This window comes from Pseudorasbora parva, chromosome 2, assembly GCF_024679245.1.
Source record: "Pseudorasbora parva isolate DD20220531a chromosome 2, ASM2467924v1, whole genome shotgun sequence".
Classification (NCBI taxonomy): domain Eukaryota; kingdom Metazoa; phylum Chordata; class Actinopteri; order Cypriniformes; family Gobionidae; genus Pseudorasbora; species Pseudorasbora parva.
Window position 1 is genome coordinate 35,467,211 of NC_090173.1, and position 25,449 is coordinate 35,492,659.

At 37.9% G+C, this 25,449-nt stretch overlaps 1 protein-coding gene across 2 annotated transcripts in view; it reads left to right on the forward strand.

Annotated features, from left to right (window-relative positions):
• Positions 1–25,449, forward strand: part of prkcbb (protein kinase C, beta b) — a 159,305-nt gene that overhangs the window by 52,201 nt on the left and 81,655 nt on the right. For both annotated transcript variants that reach the window (XM_067418184.1, XM_067418176.1), the window contains exons 4-7: positions 10,424–10,535; positions 15,471–15,599; positions 22,631–22,787; positions 22,930–23,064. In XM_067418184.1, the coding sequence (XP_067274285.1) occupies positions 10,424–10,535; positions 15,471–15,599; positions 22,631–22,787; positions 22,930–23,064 (533 nt within the window). The remainder of the gene's footprint in view (positions 1–10,423; positions 10,536–15,470; positions 15,600–22,630; positions 22,788–22,929; positions 23,065–25,449) is intronic.

Sequence of the window (25,449 nt, forward strand, 5' to 3'; positions counted from 1 at the left end):
AATGTGAATGTATGTACACACATATACACATATTCACTAAATGAGTTACAGCAGATTTGTTGTAACAGTAGAGTAGTTCACAGCATGCTTTGTGTTGTTGGAGTTTTTTAATGCGTTATTTATTATTTTGGAATTTAAATATAGAGGTTTTATGGTATGTTTGAGGTTTTGGAGTTACCATTTTGCTGAAAAGTAGAGCCTGTGGTGAGGTTTTAAGACTATATGTCACCATTATGACTATATGTCCTAATATAGACTACCGTATTTAAAAAGAAATGTCTGTGTCCCTCTCTTTAGCACAGGGACAGTCTCTTTGCTAAATACTTTAGTACATGCAGTTGTGCTTATGCTATTGTTAACTAGCTTGAAAATATGAAACATTTAGAATGTAAGTAAATATAAATATTATTTAAGCATTATTTAGTAGTAAATATACGTATCTGCAATGTATTATACACATTCATAAAATATCTGATCACAAATATATCTATATATTACGAAGTGTATTACTGAATATGAATTGTATTATAATATATTAGTAAATATATTTTCATATTTTAAATATATAAAAAAGTGGCATTTCCTTATGTATTATTCAATATATTGTAATATTTTAACACAATATATTATTCAGTGTATTTTCAAATATACAGTTATATAATTTAATATATTGATCGTACATATATAGGGCTATGTATTTTATTTCCGTTAGGGCCACTAGACCCCTGCTGTTGTGCTGTGGTATCTGGACCAAGATGTTAGCAGCAGATCATTTTAGTCCTGTAAGTTGCAAGGTGGAACCTCCATGGATCAGATTAGTTTGTTCAGCACATCCCACAGATGCTCAATCCCCCATGTTTGCTTTGTGACAGGGTGCATTATCCTGCTGAAAGAGGCCAATTTCCATGAAAGGGTGTATGGTCTGCAACAATGCTTGCAGGTAGGTGGTGCGTGTCAAAATTAACATTCACGTGGATGGCAGGACCCAAGGTTTCCAGCAGAACATTGACCAAAGCATTACATTGCCTCCGCCGGCTTGCCTACTTTCCATAGTAAATTCTGGTGCCATGTTTCCCCAGGTAAGCAATGCACGTGCATCCAGCCATCCATGCGATGTATCCGTCCAGGCCACCAGTTCTGATGCTTACATGCCCAATGTTGCCACTTTCGGTGGTGGGCAGGGTTCAGCATGGGTAGTATTCGTTCTTGAGCAATTTGAGCTATAGCTCATCTGTTTGATCGGACCACATGTCCCCACATGCATCAGTGAGCCATGGCCGCCAATGACCCTTTTGCTGGTTCACCACTATTCCATCTTTGGACGACTTTTGATAGATACTGACCCTGTCAACAACCCACAAGAGCTGCAGTTTTGGAGATGCTCTGACTCAGTCATCTAGCCATCACAATTTGAACCTTGTCAAACTCTCTCAAATCCTTACGCTTGTCCATTTTTCCTGCTTCTAACACATCAAATTTGAGGACAAAATGTTCACTTGTTGACTTATATATCCCACCCACTAACAGGTGCCGTGATGAAGAGACAATCAGAGTTATTCACTTCACCTGTCAGTGGTCACAATGTTATGCCTGATCATTGTCTATATAAACCCTTCACCCTGCTCTAGTTTTATGCCATTTACTGCATGATCAACCATAACCATTAAATTCTGGTCATGACTGTTTCTAACTTCAAACCACAGAAATTGGGCTGTATCGGCACTGGTAAAAAATGCTAACCAAGCCCCTTCTTCGACATGATCATAATCTACAGCTGCTACGAAAGAAAAACATGTCTCATAATAGTGCACAGTCTGAAAAAAAAGAGGAAATGGAAATGTGCTTCTGTGTGCCTTTACACAGAAATGTTCAGCTTTCTCAAGTGTTTTTTTTTTTCTCCTTCAGCCAGACGCGAGAACCGCCGTGAACTCTCGCTGTGGCAGGTACCAGCCTGTTGCTGGGCGATGGGCTTTGGCCATCACCATGGGAACCCTCTGAAGGCCATCGGGTGGGAGGGCTCTATTGCGACTGTATTTCTATTGCATCTCCTCTCTCCCTCCCCTGTCTTTCCATTTGAACTCTTTAGTACAGAATTGCCTGCACCTTCTTATTTAGTACTGATTGTTTGATGACTCAGTGCAATGTGTGCTGTGTGATAGAAGCATGGAAGTGGGAGGATTGTGCATTCTTTCTATCTGAAAAGAATCTTTGTTGAATTGTCAGAAAAAAACAGCAGCGTTTTAATCGATGACAGACATAATGGCATTTGTATGCAGTGTACGCTAGCTTAGGTGAGATAATTATGAAGTATTAAGGTCATTTCGCATGACTCGCATCAACGTTGCTTAGTGCATAAGACTCTATGGAGCAAAGCATCAGCTGCTGTGGTATCCTAAGTATTGTAATGTACTGCTAAAAGTTCAAACTATTTAACTTTGACCTTTTCAAGTGCAGAAAAAAATATTATCAAGCAATGTGCATAACATATTTGACAGGTTCAACTTTACACTTGATTTTGTGTGTTTGTCGCTTGATTTCAGAGAGCATGAAAAATTAATATAATTAATGGAAAATCTGGAAATGTAAGGAATTTTAAAACAGCCTGCTGCAAAAAATACCCTAAACTGATTTGATGTTCTTAGTTGGTCTCCCTATTTGGTCAGACTGATCTGTTTTTAGAGGAGTTTTGAGCACTTTTCAACTGATCAGGCCAGGAGACTAGAGTCAACAAAAGCTTACTGTGTTGTCGCTGAGGTCTGGGCTAAAAAGTACACTTTCTCTTGAAAACACCTCAAAGACAAAAACCAACACCCAAATAGCACTTATGTGTTTTGCCTGTGTAACAGGAAGTAACTCTCCATACCAGCAGGTGGCAGTAAAATTTGTCGATCAAAATGGGGGAAATGAATCTAGGCCTGTATATATATAAACCTGATGTTTACTTGTTTTTGTGGGTTTCATTTTTCTTTTTAGTGCACTGGTTCACTGAGCTGAACAGCTAACCAAAGTGATCTTTCTCCCAGACTGCCCAAAGTTGATTCAACATGCTTAATTGGCCAAAATGCCGCAAACAGTGTCTGACAGATGCTCAGTGGCCTTAAGACCATGAAAATCAGCAGGCCAGGCCTAGAAAAAGTCATTAGAATCAAATTTTAAATGTCACAGAGAAGTCATTGATTTGTGTAGTACACATACAAATATATTGAATATAAAACAATTTCTTGGCATACAAAAAGAGACAAATAAACAATGTGTTAAGGGCTTTTAGAGTATTTTGTAGGGTGTTTGCAGAATTACAAGAGCGTACTCAGCTGTCAAAAATAGTGTTTTTATGTTAAATTTAATATGCGGCTTTCCTGTGTAACACTTGTAGTTTCCTGTAAAGTGCTATGTGGGTTTTTTTTTTTTTTTTTTTTTTTTTTTTTTTGTAAAAAAAAAGGTTTCCCAAACACCTGCATTTGTAAAAGAGGGAACTGTGAACTTCTTGCATGACAAGTTCAGCCAATCTGAACACTCCTCTTCCCTCTCGGAAGAAGCTTCAGTTCACTTAGTCACATTCAAAAATGTAACTAAATATTCAGAATGCAAAAATGTAATTTAATAATAAACCTAAATCCGTATTTGTTGAGCGCTAATCTGAATATTTTGTGGTGTTCATGGTGGTTATGGCAATATTTTCACAAATTGTAAATGTTAAAGCATGGTAGTAGAACATTTGAAAGATCTTGAATATATTTTCCCTGCGACTAAAACTGAGCTCTTTTTCAGTATAAAAGAGCTGGTAAAAATGGCCTCTAGTTGTGAAGGTCAATATGGTCAGGATAGTCTACTGTGATGTCCACAAAGGAACATAAGAATTGTGATCAGTGGGTTTTGATCAGATTCAGACTGATTGGCTTTGCCATTCTGCCTTTGACATTCATGAATAGACAGAGTTCCTGTGCTCCCGTTTTTCAGTGTAATGAGGGTTCAATGATGAACAAAGCATCTTAAATTATCACATCTGCTTTGAAGAGTGGGGATGTGATCAAACCCCACACCTGGACTGTGTGTGTGCGCGTGCGCGTGCGTGTGCGTGTGCGTGTGTGTGTGTGTGTGTGTGTGTGTGTGTGTGTGTGTGTGTGTGTGTGTGTGTGTGTGTGTGTGTGTGTGTGTGTGTGTGTGTGTGTGTGTGTGTGTGTGTGTATGGGCTAGTAATCACTATGTTATGGGGACAAAATGTCCCCACAAAGATGGCAATATCCAAAATCCTTGTCCTTGTGGGGACATTTTTTGGTCCCCATGAGGAAAACATCTTAGAAATCACACTGAAGGAGTTTTTTTGAGAAAGTAAAAATGCAGAATGTTTTCTGTGATGGGTAGGTTTAGGGGCAGGGGCAGTGTAGGGGGATAGAAAATACGGTTTGGAAAGTGTAATAAAATAATAATAATCTTCATAACAGTCTTCATAATCATTTTGAAATGCATAAAGGTTGTGAGGGCTGGTTTTGCAGTGTTCAAACCAGCTAAAATTGCAGCAATTAGTGACAGACTCTGACGTATCTTCTGATTGAGATACTCCACCCGAAAATTCTGTCATCATTTATTTACCCTCAAGTTATTTCAAACCTCTATGAATTTCTTTGAATAAGAAACAAAATAAGATAGTTTGAAGAAAATGGGTAACCAAATAGTCGATGGACCCAATTGACATAGTTGGGATCAACTGTTTGGGTACCAGCATTCTTTAAAATATCTTCTTTTGTGTTCAAGAGAAGAAAGAAACTCATACATGTTTGGAAAAACTTGAGGGAGAGTGATTATGATGACAGATTTTAATTTTTTGGGTGGCGTATCCCTTTAAGGATGATTCTTTTTATTAATTTTTCAAAAAAAAAATCAGAAGTTACTTTTCAGTCTGGAAAATCATAAAATGAACTCTTTCTATCAGAGCAGTTATTGCTAAACCAAAACAGTTAAGTCATTATTTATTTGCAATGACAACCATCTCGAAATGAAAAGTTTCTTCAAACCTAAGGTTCATGAAACGTACATCAGTATTACTTCTGTCAGGTTGTTTGTAGATACAGACAGTGTGTAGATAAATATTCATAATTTAGAATTTTTTAAGATATTAAAGGAATCATTTTTTGGGAGATTAAGTAATTAGCTAAAGTACTAGCGTATAGATGATGCTATGATTTTATTTGCATTTGTTTGTTTTTTCCTGTCTATGGATCCCTGTTTGGACAGGCACCCATATGCTGGGCTTAATTTCATCTGCAGGCTTTCATTGTTTATTATTGTTTGTATGCTGCTCCCTGTGTCCCATCTGTATAAGATGACAGGGAATTATAATACAAATGAATTACACTGTGTCTGTTCTCTTTATTATGAGCGAATCTGTGTTTTGTCGCAAGGGCCAGTGCTACCGGGGTGACATTGTCATTGGACTATTCAGATGAGTCTACAAAGGCCCCTTCACACCTGCACCTACTCTGCATTTCACAGCCCTCTTCTGTTGTGCCTTCATTTGTTTGAATGGACCTTCACAGCCATGAGCGCATCATATTGTTATCCGTGCCGCTTTAGATGGCCATGTTGCCATGTGTTGTACCAATGTTTTGGACTGTTTCTAAATGCATGAATGTTATTATTTAAGATGCATACGGATACATTGAACCAAAAATGGTGCTTTCTTAAAGGGATAATTCATTTAAATAATCACTGTTAATAATAATTGTTATTATTTACTCACAATGCTTTTCCAAAACTGTATGACTTTCTTCCTTCAAACACAAAAGAAGATGTTTTTCCCTCTCCATACAATGAAAGTTAATGGGTTTGGTGTTGTTTGGGGCTCCATTGATTTTCATTGTATCGACAAAAACATTTTAAACATTTGTCAAAAAATAATGGCTAGTCAATTAGTTATAGTCAACCAACTAAAAACATTTTTTTTTTTTTTTATCCCTGTTTCATTATTCTTAACGGAAGGGTACAAGGTGATGGAAAACGTTTTAGGAGGAAAAATTATACTTTGCTTTTGCATTATTTTGCTAAACTTTTCATGTTCTGAGGAGAATCTTAGTTTGTTTTTTGCAATTGAAATGTTTTGTGAGCTTTCTCTCTTTTCGTACTTGTCACTATATCAAGCACTTAATAAGTGAAGCACAATCATTGCTTGTAAACTTTGAAGAAAATGAATAGCTTGGTCTATAATTCACAGGCCCAAGATTTAAAGGTCCCATTCTTCGCATGTTTTCAAAGCTTTGATTATGTTTACAGTGTACAATATAACATGAGTTCATGTTTCGCGTGTAAAAAAAACTGTATTTTTCACACAATTTACTTATCTGTACAGCGCTGTTTCCTCTGTCCTAAAAACGGCCTGATGATTTCCTATGAAGTCCCTCCTTCAGAAACACATAACAAGTTCTGATTGGGCCGGCGCTTCCCGTGTTGTGATTGGACAGCAGCTTAGCGCACTTTGCCCAGAAAGGTCCCACCTCTTACCATAACGGGGAGATGCAAGCGCTAAATGCGCGCTCTTCTCCACTTGAGGGAGCAACAAGACCACGCCCCCTATTCTGCGTGTTCTTGTGGGCGGGAGGGTTAGTCAACAAACGGTTCTAGTGACGTCATTACATCCCTGCACTTCCTACTGTAGTCCAAACCGGCCGTTCGCTGTAGGCTTTGAAAGGGAACTTCTGTTAAATAAAATATCTCGCTTGGCATTGAACTTTGAGTTTATAATTTTACAGGTATTATTTATGCTCTAACAGCAACATTACACACTAACTAAAGTCTGAAAGATGGAATCGCGAAGAACAGGACCTTTAGAGCTTGATTATACTTTCTGCTAAATATACTGAATAGATAGAAACATCTTCCTTGGAAGAAACATCTTCCATCTTCCATAGATAGAAACATCTTCCAATAGATACAAACATCTTTTGTTTCCAAGAGCTTCCTTGATGCTTTTTTATGTCAGGGATGTTCATAGGGGTTTAATTAAGCATTTAACCACTTTCCATAGAGCTTTGAAAGGGCACTGGTTAGAATGTAATTGAGTTGTGCAGCTCTACTGGTTTATATATTGCTGTCCAAAATGCTCACTGGGTCATGCAGGTTTTGTGTTTGGCTCAGTGCTGCTTATATTGCCTAATGGGTTACTAAGGTTTGGTTGCTTGTGCAGTGCCGCCCAAATTTATATTTTCACAACCGGTCTGGTGAAAAAAGCAAGAAAAATGGATCCACTTGAGTAGGTGATGTAAAGAAACAGTCCATGCCAATCTATCCAACTATACCATAGCCAATTTTTTTTCAAGCAATTGATAAACTAATTTTCATTATATAAATTAAAAAAGAATATAGCAAGGACCATAGTCTGTAAAGAAATATGGACGTAGTGTCTGTGACGTCACCTATAGGATTCTGAAGAGCAGTTCTGATGCGTAAAGTAGGGTCGAGCTGGTCGCTCTTAATTATGCAGAACTTTAAGGCTTTATATAATGTAAATGAATGAGTTATAAAAAAAAATCACCCCCCTCACAGTTGTCACGAAGGCCAAAATGAGCTGTATAGATCAACCACAATGTGTACCAGCCTGTAAACATGTTTATTTTATTTATTTTTTTGCTGTAAATTTGGGCATTTTAACATGTGGCTCAATGCGATTCTGCTCCCTTCTGGAGCCTGTCCCTAGTGGCCAGTCGATGAGTTGCAGTTTAAATCCGTATTGGCTTTAAGAGAAACGAGAGGGCACATTAAATTGATCAAAAGTGACTGAAAAGATAATGTTATATTTCAAGTAAATGATTTTGAACTTTCTATTAATCAAATAATCCTAAATAAATATTAGGCTGTTTTCTACATTGATAATAGAAATGTTTTTAAGCTTCAGAACATCATATTAGAATTATTTCTGAAGGATCATGAGATCAAAAATCTTACCGCCCTCAAACTTGAATGGTAATGTATGATGCTCGCCAAAGTATTTGTCCAAATAAATGGCTACTTTTAAATAGCCGTCAATGGAGGAAAATACTTTTAGCCTGCAGATTGTGTAGTTACAGTATCTACTAACAGAGGCTAACGGTCCTTGCCAAACTCTGACCCTTTTGTAAGTTGTTATTGTGATTTTTTTTTCCAAGTCATCATGTAGCCTTACTCTCTTTCTCTCTCTCGCCTCATCCACCTACTCCCTCTCTCATTTCATCCCACCGAGAGCCTCATCATCACCTCTGCTTCCCTACACAGTGTGCTCTTCGATGTGAGGGAAGCCTCTGTAAATTCTCTCTGACCTTTTATCATTGCATATTCTTCCGCTGTAAGAGTTTGTAACACAGTCCTGTGGACTTTGTGTGTGCTGCATATGCTCTCTGTGTGCTCAGGCCACAGGCCGCATGGATGCTGCTCTCTTTTTGTGCAAGTGTCATCGCCGCCATGAGCTGTATTCAGAGGGAGAATATTAAAACAGCTTCTTATGAATAGAAAGTCATAAAAGAGCCCCAGCCTAATTAATAATGGATGCAACACTTGGGGGAAGGCGAACAGGAAGGGTCCTTTGGTGTGCCAATGTTCCAGTGCCCTGCTGACCCTGTGCTCCAGTATCATTCAGGTGTCATCCTGCCAAATGTCACTTCTGGTGGCAGTGCTCAACTTCCAGTGTCTACCCAGGATAATTGTGATTGTAAACAGGCAGGGAAAAAAATTGAATGCTGTGATTTAATATATATATATAATATTCATCAATGCTGCATTTAATGTTACATTCATAATTGATAGGGAGGTATCAATTGAACAGTACTATTAGTAATGTATAAATGTAGACCAAAGAGTTGCAAATAAAAAATAAAACAAAGTATGGCATATTTCTGCATTGGCGGCAAAATCTGCTCATGAACTGCTCACGTTCACCAGTTGAAACACGAAATTGCTCTGTATTAGGCTACTATAGGCCTACTTGTTGTAGCCATTGTTTTTTTATTTAGTTTCATATTTATGTTTAAATATTATGCTATTTTTTTAATCTATGTTGATTATGAAAAGTGAACAGCATGGGTAAGATAGGACACGTAATAAGATGCACAATGTCGGAAGACCTGGAGTGAGTCAGATTTTGACCACTTCATTAAGTTTTGTTTTGTTTTGTACAAAGCCTTCAATTAAAGTGAATTTCGTTTGGTATAAATTGTATCTTAATTTTAATTAATTTTACATCAACCAATTGCCTGGATTTAATAAATAATAAGCAACTATGGCAGACAATATATGGAGGTGCCAGCGCGATTCATAAATTTAAAAAGAAATCATAAATTAACCGAGACTCAGCATATTGGCTACTTGCCTCAAAGACATGAGAAATATGCAAACCATTAAAAACTAAAAGAAATAGGCCAATATCTGATTATGTAATCTTTATGAAATGCGCATTTCTCTCTTGGCGCGTTCACTATCGCGGAGATGGCGAATTGGCATTGTCAAGCTGTGCAGCTGTGACAGAAAAAACTAGTTTATTAATAAACAATTAAGATGTCTCCTTGCTATTTTTCACACATTCATAATCATTTATTTTGCCGGTGCTTTGTGGCAAGTTTTATGAGCGCGCTTGAGTGTGGAATGGAGTGCTCATTAGGCTATGGTTTAGAATTCTCTCCAGTTGGCCTTTATTTATGTAATTAAATTAATTTAAATTTAAAAAGTGCTTAGTCGACTAATGGCTTAAATGAACAACTATTAGTGGAGTAGAAAACCAGCGTGTGAACCAGCATGTCACAATCGGTATTCTGCGTGATAGTGGCCCTGAGCGTAATGAGCGGGCTCGCATAATAGGTATACTTAAATTGCAGACAAAGATTTTGGATAGCTAGGTTGGCTATTTGGTGGAGTGGGTTCAGTAGGGGGTCCAACCTCATATTCTTTCATAGGGCCCAAAATTGCTAGGTGTGTGTGTGTGTGTGTGTGTGTGTGTGTGTGTGTGTGTGTGTGTGTGTGTGTGTGTGTGTGTGTGTGTGTGTGTGTGTGTACATTATGTAATGCAGTTTTTATTTTTCACACATCTGTAATGTGAAGTGTATTGTAGTTATGTGCAGTGGATGCATTATCAATCCAATTGGTTTAGATTTTTATTTGTGGATGTTGTTTTTCAGTTTCTAATGTTTCCTTTTACCCATAGAAAATTGGTTCGAATTGTAAAGCTGTATGCTGGCTTCTCTCACCCTCTTCTCCTTGCCTCACTTGGGCTTTTAACATGCAAAATACCTGTTTATATTCCTCTGTGACCTTAGATGTGGTATTTCTCTTCTGCCTGTTTTAAATGTACTTCCACTTTAAGATTATTTTGTGCCATGGATTTATATTTTTAATTCCTAATATGACTGGAAATGCTTATTTATAGCTAACATGGCTGACTGCTCTCTTTTTATGTGTCTCTCTGAAGGACCCGCGGAGTAAGCACAAGTTCAAGGTCCACACGTACTCCAGCCCCACCTTCTGTGACCACTGCGGCTCTCTGCTGTACGGACTCATCCACCAGGGCATGAGATGTGACCGTGGGTATCTCTCACTTTCCTTGACTTCCACTCAGACGCTCAATCACACATAATCATTTTTCTGGCAGAATTTTATGAAACTTGTTGAGCATCCTCAGAACGTCCTATTGTCTATTTGTGTCAAGTGTGTACATTTTGTTCAGCTGATATAGGTAAAAATGGGAGTTGCCTGTCCAACTGATTAAATTCTAATCTTAATATTTTTGCAACTCTTCGACGAATCAAAATTCTTTTGATAACTTTTTATCATGAGTGTTTTGGGAGGAAGCGTACCAAGTTTAAAGGGAATTGGACCAGCAGCTTAGGAGAAGGTTGAAAAAGTAGATTAAAAAAATCTATCAAACTTAATAGTTTTTACTTATTTTTTTTATAGTCCAAAGTATTACCAAGAGGCAAATTCTTTTTGTGGAATGGATATTGTAGGGGTTCAGTATAGTCCAATTGCTGAACTCCCTAATGTCATATACTCTGCATCTGTTATTAATATATTGATTAAACTTTTTCATTCTCAAATCATCAACACTAATGCATTTTGACACCCCTAACTTAGTGTTCTCTTTGATTTAGCCTGCCAAATATGAATAGCAGCACACTGTTAGATTTTGAAGTGTGTGTTAGTACTGTTGTTGATGCCATTGGCATTTGCACTGTAACCGTGCAACCTTAGTATAATGGTTGAGTGATCCGTGTGTGTTACCTATCCCTGCAAAACCAATATCCTGAGAACATAACTCACAAAGCACCTGAGTGAAAAGAGATTTTCCATCTCATGGTAGCCAGCCTCTTATCCAGTGTCCAATACATAAAACATTCAAAATGCTTCACACACTTAGCAGCTGTTTGAGCCTCCGGGGCACAGATATTCACCGCCTCATACCTGATTGTTGGCCAACACATATTCATTGATATAACAGCATATTTACCGGCAGCTCTTTACTCTCATTAATGGATGACATGCAGGTAGACAGACTAACAAGTGAGCAGACAGGTGGTGTAAAGATGAGGCACTCAGCATCTTCAACTGAAACCTGACACAAAGTTGTTATGGTTGCAGACCGGGAGAGCTATAATTACCCTTTGTTTAGTTTCCAATGCATGAGTCGTCTTCTCCGGGGCCCTGCACAGTGTTTACACTCCAGCTATGGCTTGTGCTCCGTCACACTTCTGACTGAACTGTGGAGAAGTGCTGCAGTGCATGAGGAATTACATTGTGGAAGTGTGTGTGTTTCATGAATGTGTTCTTGTGTGTTTGCTTGTTTCACAGTCATTTTCAGAAGCCGTCTGAATTCCGGAGTGCTTTTTCGCTATTTGATATGTGAACTTATGTTGAGTCTGACTGCTTGTGTTTGGCACTATGGTGTCCAACATAACAAAAGCATCATAAGAGTGATTAGCATCATTGCTACTGCTTTGCTCTTGAGCCCCTACTGACCCTGCTGTAAAGACCAGTTCAGAGTATTTCTGATGTAGCTGGTTGGGCTTGCCTGTTAAGGTAGTTAGGAAGCACAACAGCATCCGAAACACATATGCTGGTGGCTGCTGATGTTCTTAGCAGGAGAGTACAGATGACTGGTTTGTTCCTGGTCAGATATTCAACCTTCAGGAGAGACTCCCTTGTTCCAATGTTCTAGTGAGTCAACTCACTGTCCACGTCATACATACTTGCAGGCAGCAGGGGTGAGCGGGGCACAACCTAACGCGGGGTTAGTTGTAACACACATGGTTTAAAACTTTCCATACATGCCAGCATGACGAAACTTAGTATATGTATTATAGTTGGCATATAAACAGTATATATAGATAAAAGTGGCAAAATTAAAAAAATCTTTGGAAGATATCACTGAACATTATTTAAACATAGCAAAAGTACATTTCTTACTGAATTTTTATCTTATCTTGATCGTACTTGAGTTTTGTGTTTATTTAAAATCTGATGTTATTTTAATCTTATAATCTGTAATTTAAAAGTTGAGATGGTTCTTTAGTGCTGATCTGACAGCAGAAGACACGAGCCGCGGTTTAAATCCCAGCTGAGCAGATGGGGTGCGTTGTAACACTGCGTTACAATAAGCCCCTTTTAGAATTATGATATTATATTTTATATGTTTGGGAATTCTTTTGAGAAACCACGAGAAAAGGGTGAATAATGACTGAGAGTCAATGTTCAGAAAATATGAATTATTATTAGCCTATGTTTTAAACCAAGCTGTATAGCTGTGTTTTGTGGTGTGTTTGTTGTCAAACTCAAACATTGGTTAATTATTAAAAAGTGTTATTATTTTATATGAAAAAGTTGATAATTGTATTTTATTGACAAAATATTTTAGTTTGTCTTGGATATATTTTTTTTATATCAGGCAACATTTTAGGCTGTCATTTGGTCATGTTAGCTATGGGTCATTTTGTCATATTTCACTTCCATTCTTTCAGGGTAAATCAAGAAAAAAAGTATCAATGACACTGTATCAGTGAAACAAAACCACATAATTATACTAGACATGTTGAAACTGAAACTGAAACTAGAAACTGATGTGGGGAAAATACACTCTTAGAAGAAAAGGTTCTATCGGTGCTACGTATCTGGAACCCTTAAAAGGTTAGTATACCCCAAAGACCCTTTTATGCTAAAAGGGTTCTATAAGGACGAGAAAAAACCCTTTTGGCACTTAAAAAGGGGTCTATATGAGAACACTGCAAAAAAAAATGCATTTCTTATCAAAGAAAAAAATGCATTTCTTATCTTAGCAAAAACTCTCTTAATTTTGAGTTTTTCTCCCCTAAAGTAAGACAATTACTTTTGCTTGTCTAGTAAATACTTCTTGTTTTAAGAATGTTTAGATGTTTGGACTAGAAACAAGACAAAAATACTAAGTAAGAAAAGCATTTTTTGCAGTGAACCTTTTAGGGGTTCCAACTACGTAGTGCCGATAGAACCTTTTAAGGTTCTATATAGAACCTTTTCTTCTAAGAGTGATACTCCCAAGTGGATTTACACAAACTGAGTAAGGTTAAAAAGTGTATAATACCTGATATATATTTTTTGTGACCATATGCTCACCAGAAATACAGTAATATTGAGAAATGTTGTCACCTTTATGTGTGACGAGCTTAATTACACCGTGCGTAATCTGCCAAATGTTAATTATTTTAACAAAATCATGTTCTTTTTTTTATTTAGTACTGTCCTAAATAAGAAATTTTACACAAAATATGTTTACATATAGTCTAAAAGACAAAATAAGTTCAATGTAAAAAAAAATAGTTGTTCGAAAGTTTACGTACACTTGATTCTTAAAGCCCCACTTGGCTACTTTTGCTCTCGGGGTCCCCCTACAGTTTGGAAAAAAATAATGTCCTCAACTACTGTCGTAAGCTCTGTCATCCTACAACAGGGGATGCCATCGCGCGTGCATTTGTTGACATGACAACCCTGATAGCCCTGAACTAGTGATGCGCGGGTCGTCTCATAACCCGCGGACCCCGTATGTCTATTTAATGGTCGCGGGTGCGCGGCAGGTTGTAAAAATATATACAGTGGTGCGGTGCGGGCCAAATAACTTCATAAAAGCGTCCCGCGGGTTGGTGCAGCACTAACAGTTCCCCTGAACACTGCAAGAGGATTTCGAGTTCTTCTGGCGTCGCGTGTGAAATGTCTTCATCCCAGGTAACGTTACAGTCAGTGGCATATGCTTCAGCATGTCATATGAATATAATTTCATGGGTTTTATTTTTTTCAAACGGCAAATAATCACCATGCTCACGTTTACAAGCCAGCGTCATTATAGTAGTCTATTGGTTACCGTTTTACAGAATCTATATGATACTTCAGTTCAATGTTTGAGTGGTAGCTCACCGTAACAAGCAGGACAGCATCGGTCGGGCATGCCTCCTTCAGCTCACGCCAACGAGCAAACGCTGGTCACATGTTGATCCTCGTCCTGCCTTTAATCCCATCATTTTTTCATTTCCTCTTATTGCTTTCCTCCAACAAAACCTTTTCTTTCTTATTTGTCTCTGCTGCTTCGGACATGACTATATTATCCGACGAACAAAGTTGTGCTCGCACGTCTGAATGTAAGGAAGTGTGGGTGTTGGTGGAAGTGACGTATATGCCGTAAAGCAGTCGAATTTTGTAGTTCTTTTTTTTCTCGGGTTACTACCCGAAACCCGAAGTTTAAAAGTATGATTAAAAACGATACAGACCCCATCAGGCTATGGCAGACGTGTCATTCAACCTATTGTAAGTTGATTTATCATCCCAAGAGTCTTAAAAAATATATTATGAAGGTGGAAAAGTTACCTAGTGCTGCTTTAATACTATGTGTTGTTACCTGGATGATCCACGGCTGTTTTTGTTTTTTTTGTTTTTTGATGGTTGTTCAAGAGTCCACTGTTTGTCCTGAGCAGTTAAACTGCCCAATATTCTTCAGAAAAATCCGGCAAATTCTTTGGTTTCCCAGCTTATTTGATTTTGAGATCTTCTCACAATAAGGAAAACTGAGGGACTCACACACAAGATAGTCACACATAGATAATGTATAAACAACTCACAAATTACAAGATGTGAAAACATTTCGTAATGCTAAAAGAATGAAGCTTTTAGAATTTGAAAAACAGGGTATTTTCAGGACAGTACAAAATAAAAAATAATAATATGCTTTTTGTATGATCCTTATTTTAATTTATTTTTAATAATTAACATTGTGTAGATTCTGCAAGTTATGGATTGTCTTTACTTACCTTTGATGCAGTCTTTGATGAGTCATGACCATTTTAGTAACAGAATTGGCTCAACAGGTCTTTGGTAGAAGGAAAGTACCTTCTAGTTATGTCTGGCTTTATATTGCGAGTGTAAAATTGTGTGCTTTGCCTGTGTTTTTGTCGTTTGGTGTTGTGGTGTTACATCTTTTTCTCTTTCTGTCTCCTGCTATCCAGACTGTATGATGAACATCCATAAGCGATGTGTGGCCAACGTGCCGAGTCTGTGTGGGACTGACCACACTGAGAGGAGGGGCCGCATCCAAATCACTGCAGAGATCAAGAACAATGTGCTCACCGTCAGCAGTGAGTCACCGCTGCCTACTCACACACACACACACACACACACACACACACACACACACACACACACACACACACACACACACACACACACAGACACACACACACACACACACACACATCACTGCTGCACTCATATGCATGGATGCAAACATTCACTCACGTCTTCCCAAATCGCTGGCGGATCCTGGACCTCTCGTTACCACACATGCCTTCGTTTGACCCTTGAAGAACAGCCAAAAATGCACTTTATACGGCACATCTTGCATGAATGCTTTCAGTTGTGACATGAAGGCTTGTGGGAAATTTTTCTTAGTGTCTGATTCCTCCTAGTGGTGAATTCATAGCAGCAGATAACAGGGACTTGCATGCACCATTTCAGTCTTTTAACATCTTAAAGGATTAGTTCACTTCGAAATAATAATTTCCTGATATTTGACTCACCCCCATCTCATCCAAGATGTTCCATTCTTTCTTCAGTCGAAAAGAAAATAAATTTTTTGAGGAAAGCGTTCCAGGATTTTTCTCCACATAACGGACTTCCATTGCAACCAATATGTTGAAGGTCCAAATCAATGCTGTTTCAAAGTGCTTCAGAGGATCTGTGCAATCCCAGGTGAAGATCTAGCAAAATGATCGGTCATTAAAAAAAAAAAAAAGTATATACTTTTTAACCTAAATTGCTCATCTTGCAGTGCTCTGCTCTCGCTAGTGATTGAGTAATTAAGTCGAAAATGTCACACTAGACGTAGGTGAAAGTACCGCCCCTGTGTTTACAAAGCACACATGCAAAGACTAATAAAAGCTTCCTTTAGCAATAAAAAAGTAAAACAACGATGTCGGATGATTTTAAAGTTAAAAATGGAGTTTAAAGGTGCCTAGAATAAAAAATTGAATTAACTTTGCCATAGTGAAATAATTCAGTAGAGTTCAGTACATGGACATCACATACTGTGAGTCTCAAACACCATTGCCTCCTAGTTCATATGTAAATCTTGTGAATCAAAAACACCACGGAAAAATACGTGATTCTCAACATAAACCATGCGCCAACCATGACGCAATTGTTGGGGATCATTAATATGCACGCCTCCAACATTTGCATCTGTCTAAACATGTTCATTGTCAGGTGGAACTGCAGCCGAATCATCGGGATCTGCAGGTAAACAAGTGACAATTGAAAGGTGTATTCATTCATTTTTTAATTTTTTTTTAAATGATCAATCACTTCTCTAAATAAGACCATATTCCTTTTCTGGGATTACACACAGCCTCTGAAGCCTTTTGAATGCATTGATTTGGATGTTCAAAATTTTGGTTGCAATGGAAATCAATGGTGGGGAGAAAAATCCTGGAATGTTTTCCTCAAAGACGTATTTTATTTTTTTATTTTCTAAAGAAAGAAAGATATAAACATTCCACTTTTTTAATTTTAGTTAGTGTATAATGTTGCTGCTTGAGCATAAACAGTATCTGCAAAGTAATAGGGCTGAAAGTTTAATGCAAACGGAAATACTGTCTTTTAAAGTTACAGCAGTTTATTGCCTACAAAAACGGCCCTTAAACGGTAAGGGGTGTGGCGTTTCCAGACAACCTGTGCTTGGCACTTCAGCCAATAAAAATACATGAAACTACATTTGGCCATCTAACCAATCTTGAAAACGACCTGTTCAAAGGACAGTGGAGACAGCGGTGTGGAATAAAGGTAAAATATACGAAAAATACGGTGTTTTAAAAAAAAAAAAGTTTAAAAAGTATTAAGACATGTTATACTGCGCCCCATAAACACAACCAAGCCTAGAAAAAAAACAAGCCTGTTTCCTGTAAGGGGTGTACCAGATTATGAGGTGTCTTGCCTAAATGTACAAGCAAAATCAAAAAAGGACATAAGGGGACAAAAAGCTACAAAATAGGCTCGATGTCCAAAATGCTGCATGAGACACGACAGTGATGACGTGAAGTGCATTTGAGCTCATTGTGAAATTCTATAGGATCAGTCAAACATGTAATACACATGTATTACATTACACGTGTCCATGGCAACACAAGAAAGCACACTGCCTTCCTGTCTCTCCTTGACATCAACACAAACATGCCTCCAAAACAAAAGCACAGGCGCGGAGGACACTGTCTTCTTTTGCTCTCAGTGAGGAAAAAAAGACACAAACATGGTAATGCTTACGGTTTCCAGCAGAGGGTGTTATTCTCATTCTCTCAGCAAGAACCCATCTGACAAAAGAACCCTCAGACTGTTTCTCACCCTATTGATAGTTCACCCAATACGGTTCCAAAACTGTATGCAATTTTTCCACTGGTTGTTTCCATACAGCAACAATTCATAGTTCCTTAGTCACATTATCAAACATTCCCAGTGAAAAGCCATGATACTAGATTTTATTTGCACCCAAAATCCAGCAACATGTTTGATTTGAGTGCTGCATAGTGATTTGCATGAATGTAACTTTAAATTGTTGTCTTTTATCACATATTGCATGACTTCAGAAGACTGTTATATATTGTTTATAGGGCGTTTTGTAAAAATTTGTGTAAAGATATTCTCAATATTCTCATTTTCAAATAACTCATTTTCAACAAAAAAAAAAAAAAAACATATACAGGGTTGGAACGACATCAGGGTTGATGATGTCAGATTTATCTTTTCTGGATGTTCTATCCCTTTAACCTTAGTAAACCCCCATATTTTATTTGACTGTTGTTTATATGATAATAGGTTTTTCAAATGGTTTATTAAATTAAAGCCATGATAAATTTCTACTTTCTTGTTGTTGTATTGATATAAAACTATAGGCTAATATCCTTGGGGAATTTCCACTTAGTTCCACTTTTCAGAGCAGAAGATGAGCTCTAATGAGATTTCTGGAAGACAAACAAAGAGAAATTGATCAGTTTTCAGTTAGGATTGTTGAGCCAAAAATGAAAATTCTGCCATCATTCGTCATTCCAAACCTGTATGCATTTTCTATCTGGTATAAAAAAAAGTCAAGGCAATGTAGTTTTGGACCCCACTGACTCTCATCTTGTGGACAAACTACAAACACACACACACACACACACACACACACACACACACACACACACACACACACACACACACACACACACACACACACACACACACACACACACACACACGTGCACTGAGATATTCTTCAAAATATATTTTATGTTCCGTAAAAGAAAAACTACTATACATGTTTACTTTGGAACAATATGAGAGCAAGTGAATGATGACAGAATTTTCATTTTTGGCTGAACAAATCCCTTGAATGCTATCTGGAGGAAAGTAGGCTTGGATCTGTTCATCAGCGGGTGTGTTAAGGGACATTAGCCTCAACACACTGCTCCATATTCAGCCATGCATTCCTCTTTTCAAGCTCAATCTTGGGCTATTTCACCCCGAGAGCCTCAGCTCCCATATTCCCTTAGAATTAACTAACAGCCTTTAGCCCGCTAGCAGCTAATGAGCTGAGCTGCACCATGGAAAGAATCGAGGCGCAGACAGCCCTGAGAGCAAAAGACATTTTTAATCCATCACGCTGTCCTTTATAATTTAATGTCACACGGTGGTGCCGCAGATCTGCTGAGCGTACAGTAAGATGAATGGGGCCACTTCCTGTCGCGCATTTCAAAGGCCTGTCACTTAAAGCTAATGAATTGACCAATACCTGGATGGAAATGGGGCGGCCGCTATGCCTTTAAAAGGTCCTTTCTACCTCATCTTTCTCGCACTCACGCTCTGTTTGACCACCGGAGCACTTGCAGGTTGATAAATGTTAGTGAGGCACACTGGGTGACCATGTTTAGTGTGTTGTCAGCACTTGTTATCTGGCTATTTTTTGTGAATGAAAGACTTGCGTCACAAAAAAAGATTGCTCTTACATCAGCCTAATGGATCCAGTCAGTTCTGGATCTGTTCTGACTTCCGAGCACCAACAGCACTCATTTTTAGAGTAAATCAGCCATTTGCTATTGAATTGCAGTACTGTTTTTCACCTAGAGGGAGCAGTGCTGCTTAATTATTTGCAGACACCTTAATTATATTCCTACAGCCTTTTACATATTTGCCTGTTAAAATATCAGCTATGCTACCATGTTAATGATGTTTTTTTTAATCAGCTGGGTAACATTATGAGTTTCCTATATCTCTGAGCCACAAAACTGCATATCTTGTAGGTCAAAGCTTTTGATATCTTCATGCAAATATTCTTATGTGGTCAGTGATCCCACTTGCTTAATTGCTCTGTGCGGAGGGCTTTCTGAACTAACATGTTGTGTGTTACATTTATTAGCTGGCAAAATAAACCCTGCTCTGTGAGCACGACAGTTAATTCAGAAACTCATGTCTCTTCCTGTATCCATGCTGCAGTACGCCGCTGTCTTAATGAACAGCTAAGCCTACCTTCACACACCACTCATTATGGAAATTACACTAGCCACAAATCTCAAGGCCACAGCAGCCTCCTGCATTAATTGTTGGACTGGTCAAGTGCTGAGGTCAACCCCAATTACTGGTATAGTCTATGTGCATTCTTAGCCCCACGTGGCTCTGAGAGCTCATGAGCCGCAAGAATAAATGACTGACAACTATTCACTCACATCTGGGGTCTGCACTTTATATTTCATTATTCATCAGGAGCTGCCGACAATTTACTCTTTGTGTGTTATGAGTGAGTCATTGAATTGTTCTTTCGATTCAGTGATACTAACTCCGTAAACCCTCAAGAAAGAAGCAGTTTCCTAAAAACAAAGCATGTCTTCACTACCATTCAAAGCTTTGGAGTCGATAATATTTTTTAAATGTTTTGAAAGAAGTTTAATATGCTCAACAAGGCTGCATTAATTCGTTAAAAATACAGCAAAAACAGTAATATTGTGAAATATTATTACAAATTAAATACAAATTTTTGCTGTAATTTTGTATCAATATAATGCATTCTTACTGAATACAAGTATCAATGTATTTATTTTTAAAAAATCTTTTTAATGATAGCGTATCATTTTGTCTTCCATTTTGTCAACTGCTCAGCATGATTTTTATAGGCAAAAAACGGCAGAAACAAAATAAGTAATGAGTTTCAGTAACATCCTTACATGATTTTAATTTTGAGACTGACTCACATTTTAGCTTGAATGAACAACATCTCGTTCAATTGGTGACTCAACAGTGACTGTTCCAGAGAATGCTCCGGTTGTTAGGTCCAACAAATTAAATGTTAATTCAACCTGGACTTGAACAGTATTGGTAGGCAGGAAAATAACTGTGCATTGTAAATAATGTATTTTATGTCATTTCTGCTGGACTCCAAAAACATTAACAGTGTGATATTTATTCATGACACAAGACAGAACATAACTGACACAAACTGTAATAACTCTTGATTCAACATAAATATTCACTCTGCATTGATTGCGCACTAACAAATCAAGTTATGTCATCTTAATTTATATAGTGCTTTTACAATGACCATTGTTTCAAAGCAGCTTCACAGTGGTAAACAGGAAAATATTGCAACAAAATTTGATTTGGCAGTAGGCCTACAGCCACTCTGGAGAAAATGGTGACATTATCAGCTTATTTCAATTGATCATATAGTGACAATGTGAGCAGATCAATATTATATTATTATGTACCTAATACATTAATTTATTTGGATATTTAATTTTATATTTTAGTTCCCCAACGGAACAAGCCAAGCCAAAGGCGACAGTGGCAAGGACATGATCAGGGCATGATGGAGAAATATAAACCTTGGGAGATACCAGGATCAAGTCTGGGTGCCAGTTCTTCTCTAGCCTATTAACAAACAGTGTATGATTATTTACCTTTAAATGCAAATGAGCTGATGCTCTTATAAGAAGAGGGCGGAGCTTCAAGAGCTCATGTGCCGGAATTCCGGCAACAGCAAAACAGGACAATCTCGCACACTGAAAATGTCAGAGGGTCAGTAATTGTGTTTAGCCTTGCTCAAACAGTGGGACAATGATAGAGTGATTAATTGATTAATTGGTGAATTTATTTAGTTGAAGTGGAGATTGCTACTGTACCTTCATTGATTAAGATGTTCATTCATGATAATCTATAAATCACTGTAGAGGTACTTGTGTGGGAACTGTTGTTAGATGCCAGAGCCAGATAATATATGCTGAGTAGAACAGGTAACTATGGTTATAATAACGTATATTGTCATCTTGCTTTTATTACATATGAAATTATGTAATAAATTGCAATAAAGGTGTATGAATGGCCATGCTGGACTGGAGCCTGTTCGATTAAACGTTTATTCTCTGTAAACATATTTAAACACATTTGCCGTTCAAGTTCATTTTATGCACATAACACATTTAAAACAGTCACTATAGGCTGACCAAAGTGCTTTACAGAACAGCAAGATTATGAGAAAATATAACATGCATTAAAGCAAAAAATAAGAGCAACATAGTTAAGAGTTAGCCTACCAAAAATCAAAATAGTAAAGAAAATGGGTAGAGTGATACGTTCAAGTTTATGACACTTGCAAAGAATTCTGGCCAAAGCGTTTTGGACTAGCTAAAGGTAAGCAATTTGATACTTAGATATACTGTAATATAAAGACTTGCTAATCTAGCTGAGATGTTACAAATGCATGAACAGCCATTTCTAGAGTTTTGGGAGTGAGAAAGACATTGTACAACTCCAGCTTTTACATTGAGGATACAGAAATGGCGCACTCTTTGATTCTAACTCAGGGCTGTGTCTATGCTAATACGCTGTGGGTGGGGCTTCTCCCTACAATGATGTCTTTGTATGGGGGGAGTGCGAATCAGTTAGATTGAAGTGACTGCTTTTGGTTTATGGCATTTATTAAAATAAATAGTGAGTGAAAATGTACCATTAAAGGCTAGTTGTTCTGACACACTTTGGACACACACACACATCTGTGAATTATGCATAATAGGTCCTCTTTAAAGTACTAAATTCTTGGTCTTTAGGTTATTATGTGTCTGTGATATATCCTGTATTTCCGCATTAACAGTTAAAGAAGCAAAGAACCTGGTGCCCATGGACCCGAATGGCCTATCTGATCCCTATGTCAAGCTAAAACTCATCCCTGACCCTAAGAGTGAGAGCAAACAGAAGACCAAGACCATCAAATGCTGCCTGAATCCAACGTGGAATGAGACCTTCACATTGTAAGGAAGCTTAGTGGCACAACCAAAAGATCAGTAATTTGTTTGTCTGGCAGATGCAAAACCAAATGTTCAGCTTGATTTTTCTTTGTCTCAGTCTCTTGCTGTCTCTGTCCTCCTCCATCCTGCGCTTTGTGTTTTACAGTAATCTGAAGGAGTCTGACAAGGACCGCAGGCTGTCTGTGGAGATCTGGGACTGGGACTTGACCAGCCGGAACGACTTTATGGGCTCTCTGTCTTTCGGCATCTCGGAGCTTCAGAAGCAAGGAGTGAACGGATGGTGAGGAAGCCTGCTGACACACACATATACATCAGTGGAAATGAGGAAGTCCCAGAGGGTCAAATAGATAGTGTACACACTAATATTAAAAAGTTTGTGTCAGCTAAACCGTATTGCATATCACAAGAATTCCCAGATGTGCAGCAGTCCATAAACATCTAAGTGGTTCACTCGTCTCCTCTGGATTTGAAGACTCTTGCTCTTTTTGAAGTCCTCAGCTTATCCTTTTTCCCTTCTAGTAGAGTTCTTCATCTAAGAGCTCTCCACTCCTGTTTTCTGCTCACACACTTTCCCGTCCCTGCTTGTACACCTCTAAATGCCTGTCTTGTCAGCTAGGGTGTATTTTTTAATCTGCATGAACCCATGTGAATGCTTAAACGTGCAATTAATATGACAGAATTGAGTTAAATGAGAGAGGTCAGATCCACATTAAATCTTTGCTTCCTCCTTCATGTTCTTTCTCTTTCAGTTGTTAGATTTTTTTGTAACCTATTGTCTAGTCAGTACAAGTATCTAGAGACTGAAGTGTGAGAATGTTCTTTCTCACCTAACAGATAATATTCCACAGTCATGGGATATCATTATGGTTGTGTAAACGTTAAGAAAACGTTGCAAATATATTAATGCTACAGTAGGGCTTTTTCAAACTCTTAAATGCCAGGGACACCAGATTATGATGATCCGTTTACAAGGGACCCCTAAATAATTTGCTTTTATTTATCATTGTACAGTTCTAAAGCCAATCTATATATACAGTGCACCCGGAAAGTATTCACAACACTTATAATACTTTTTCACATTTAGTTATGTTACAGCCTTATTTCAAAATAGATTAAATAAAATAAAAAAATGTCTCATTTTTATAAACCCAATTCCAAAAAGGTTTGGACATTGTGCAAATTGTGAGTAAGTTGCTTAAGTTTAGGAATAGGAATGTTGTCCCATTCTTGTCTAATACAGGCTTTAGTTGCTCAACTGTCTTAGGTCTTCTTTCTCGCATCTTCCTCTTTATGATGCGCAAAATGTTTTCTATGGGGAAAAGATCTGAACTGCAGGTTGGCCATTTTATTACCCGGCTCCTTCTTCTATGCAGCTATGATATTGTAATTGATGCAGTATGCGGTCTGGCATTGTCATGTTGGAAAATGCAAGATCTTCCTTGAAAGAGACGACATCTGGATGGGAGCATATGTGGTTCTAGAACTTGCCACACGCACTCATGCAACCGCATACCACAAGAGGCTTCTGAAATGAGTGCTTATAACAACTTTGGTTGTCCTTGTCCTCTTTAGTCCGGATGACATTGCATCCTAGTTTTCGAAAAAGAACTTCAAATTTTGATTTGTCTAACCACAGAACATTTTTCCGCTTTGCCACAGTGATTTGAAATGAGCCTTGGCTCAGAGAAAATGCCTGTGCTTCTGGAGCATGTTTAGAAATTGTTTCTTTTTTGACCTATAGAGTTTTAGCCGGCAACGACAAATGGCGGTGACAAATTACAAAGACAAATGATAAATTACAGTGGTGGATTGTATTCACCGACAATGTTTTCTGGAAGTATTCCTGAGCCCTTTTTGTGATTTCCATTACAGTAGCATTCCTGTAAGGGCCTGAAGATCATCATTCTCTGAATCTTTAGATTACATTATGCATTGTAGATGATGATAACTTCAAACTCTTTGCAATTTTTCTCTGAGAAACTCCTATCTGCTATTGCTCCACTATTTTTCGCCGCATTATTGGGGGAGTTGGTGACACTCTACACTTCTGAGAGACACTGCCAATCTGAGAGGCTCTTTTTATACCCAATCATGTTGCAAATTGGTCCTCCAGCTGTTCTTTATATGTACATTTAACTTTTCCGGCCTCTTATTGCTTTTTTTGGAATGTGTAGCTTTCACATTGCCAATATTTGGCCTGATATTTCAAAATGTCTCACTTTCAACATTTGATATGTTATTTATATTGTGAATAAAATATTTTATAAGATGTGTAAATTATTACATTCCTTTTTTATTCACAATTTGTATAGTGTCCCAACGTTTTTTGGAATCGGGTTTGTACAAACAATACCCCATAATGACAATGTAAAAGAATCTTAGTTTTCCACTGATCGTCCTTAAGATGTTTCAACAACTTGATTGGAGTCAACATGCATTGAATTCAGTTGACTGGACATGATTTGGAAAGGCACACACCTGTCTATATAAGGTCCCACAGTTAACAGTGCACGTCAGAGCACATACCTAGCAATGTGGGGGAGAGGACGCTGGCGTTGTCTGTTCGCCGCTTCTCCACCCACAAATCATGTTAACTGTACAGTTAGATTTAGATTTAGTTTTGTTTTCTTGTGGCTGTGACTAGTCAAATGGTCAGGGCTGCAGT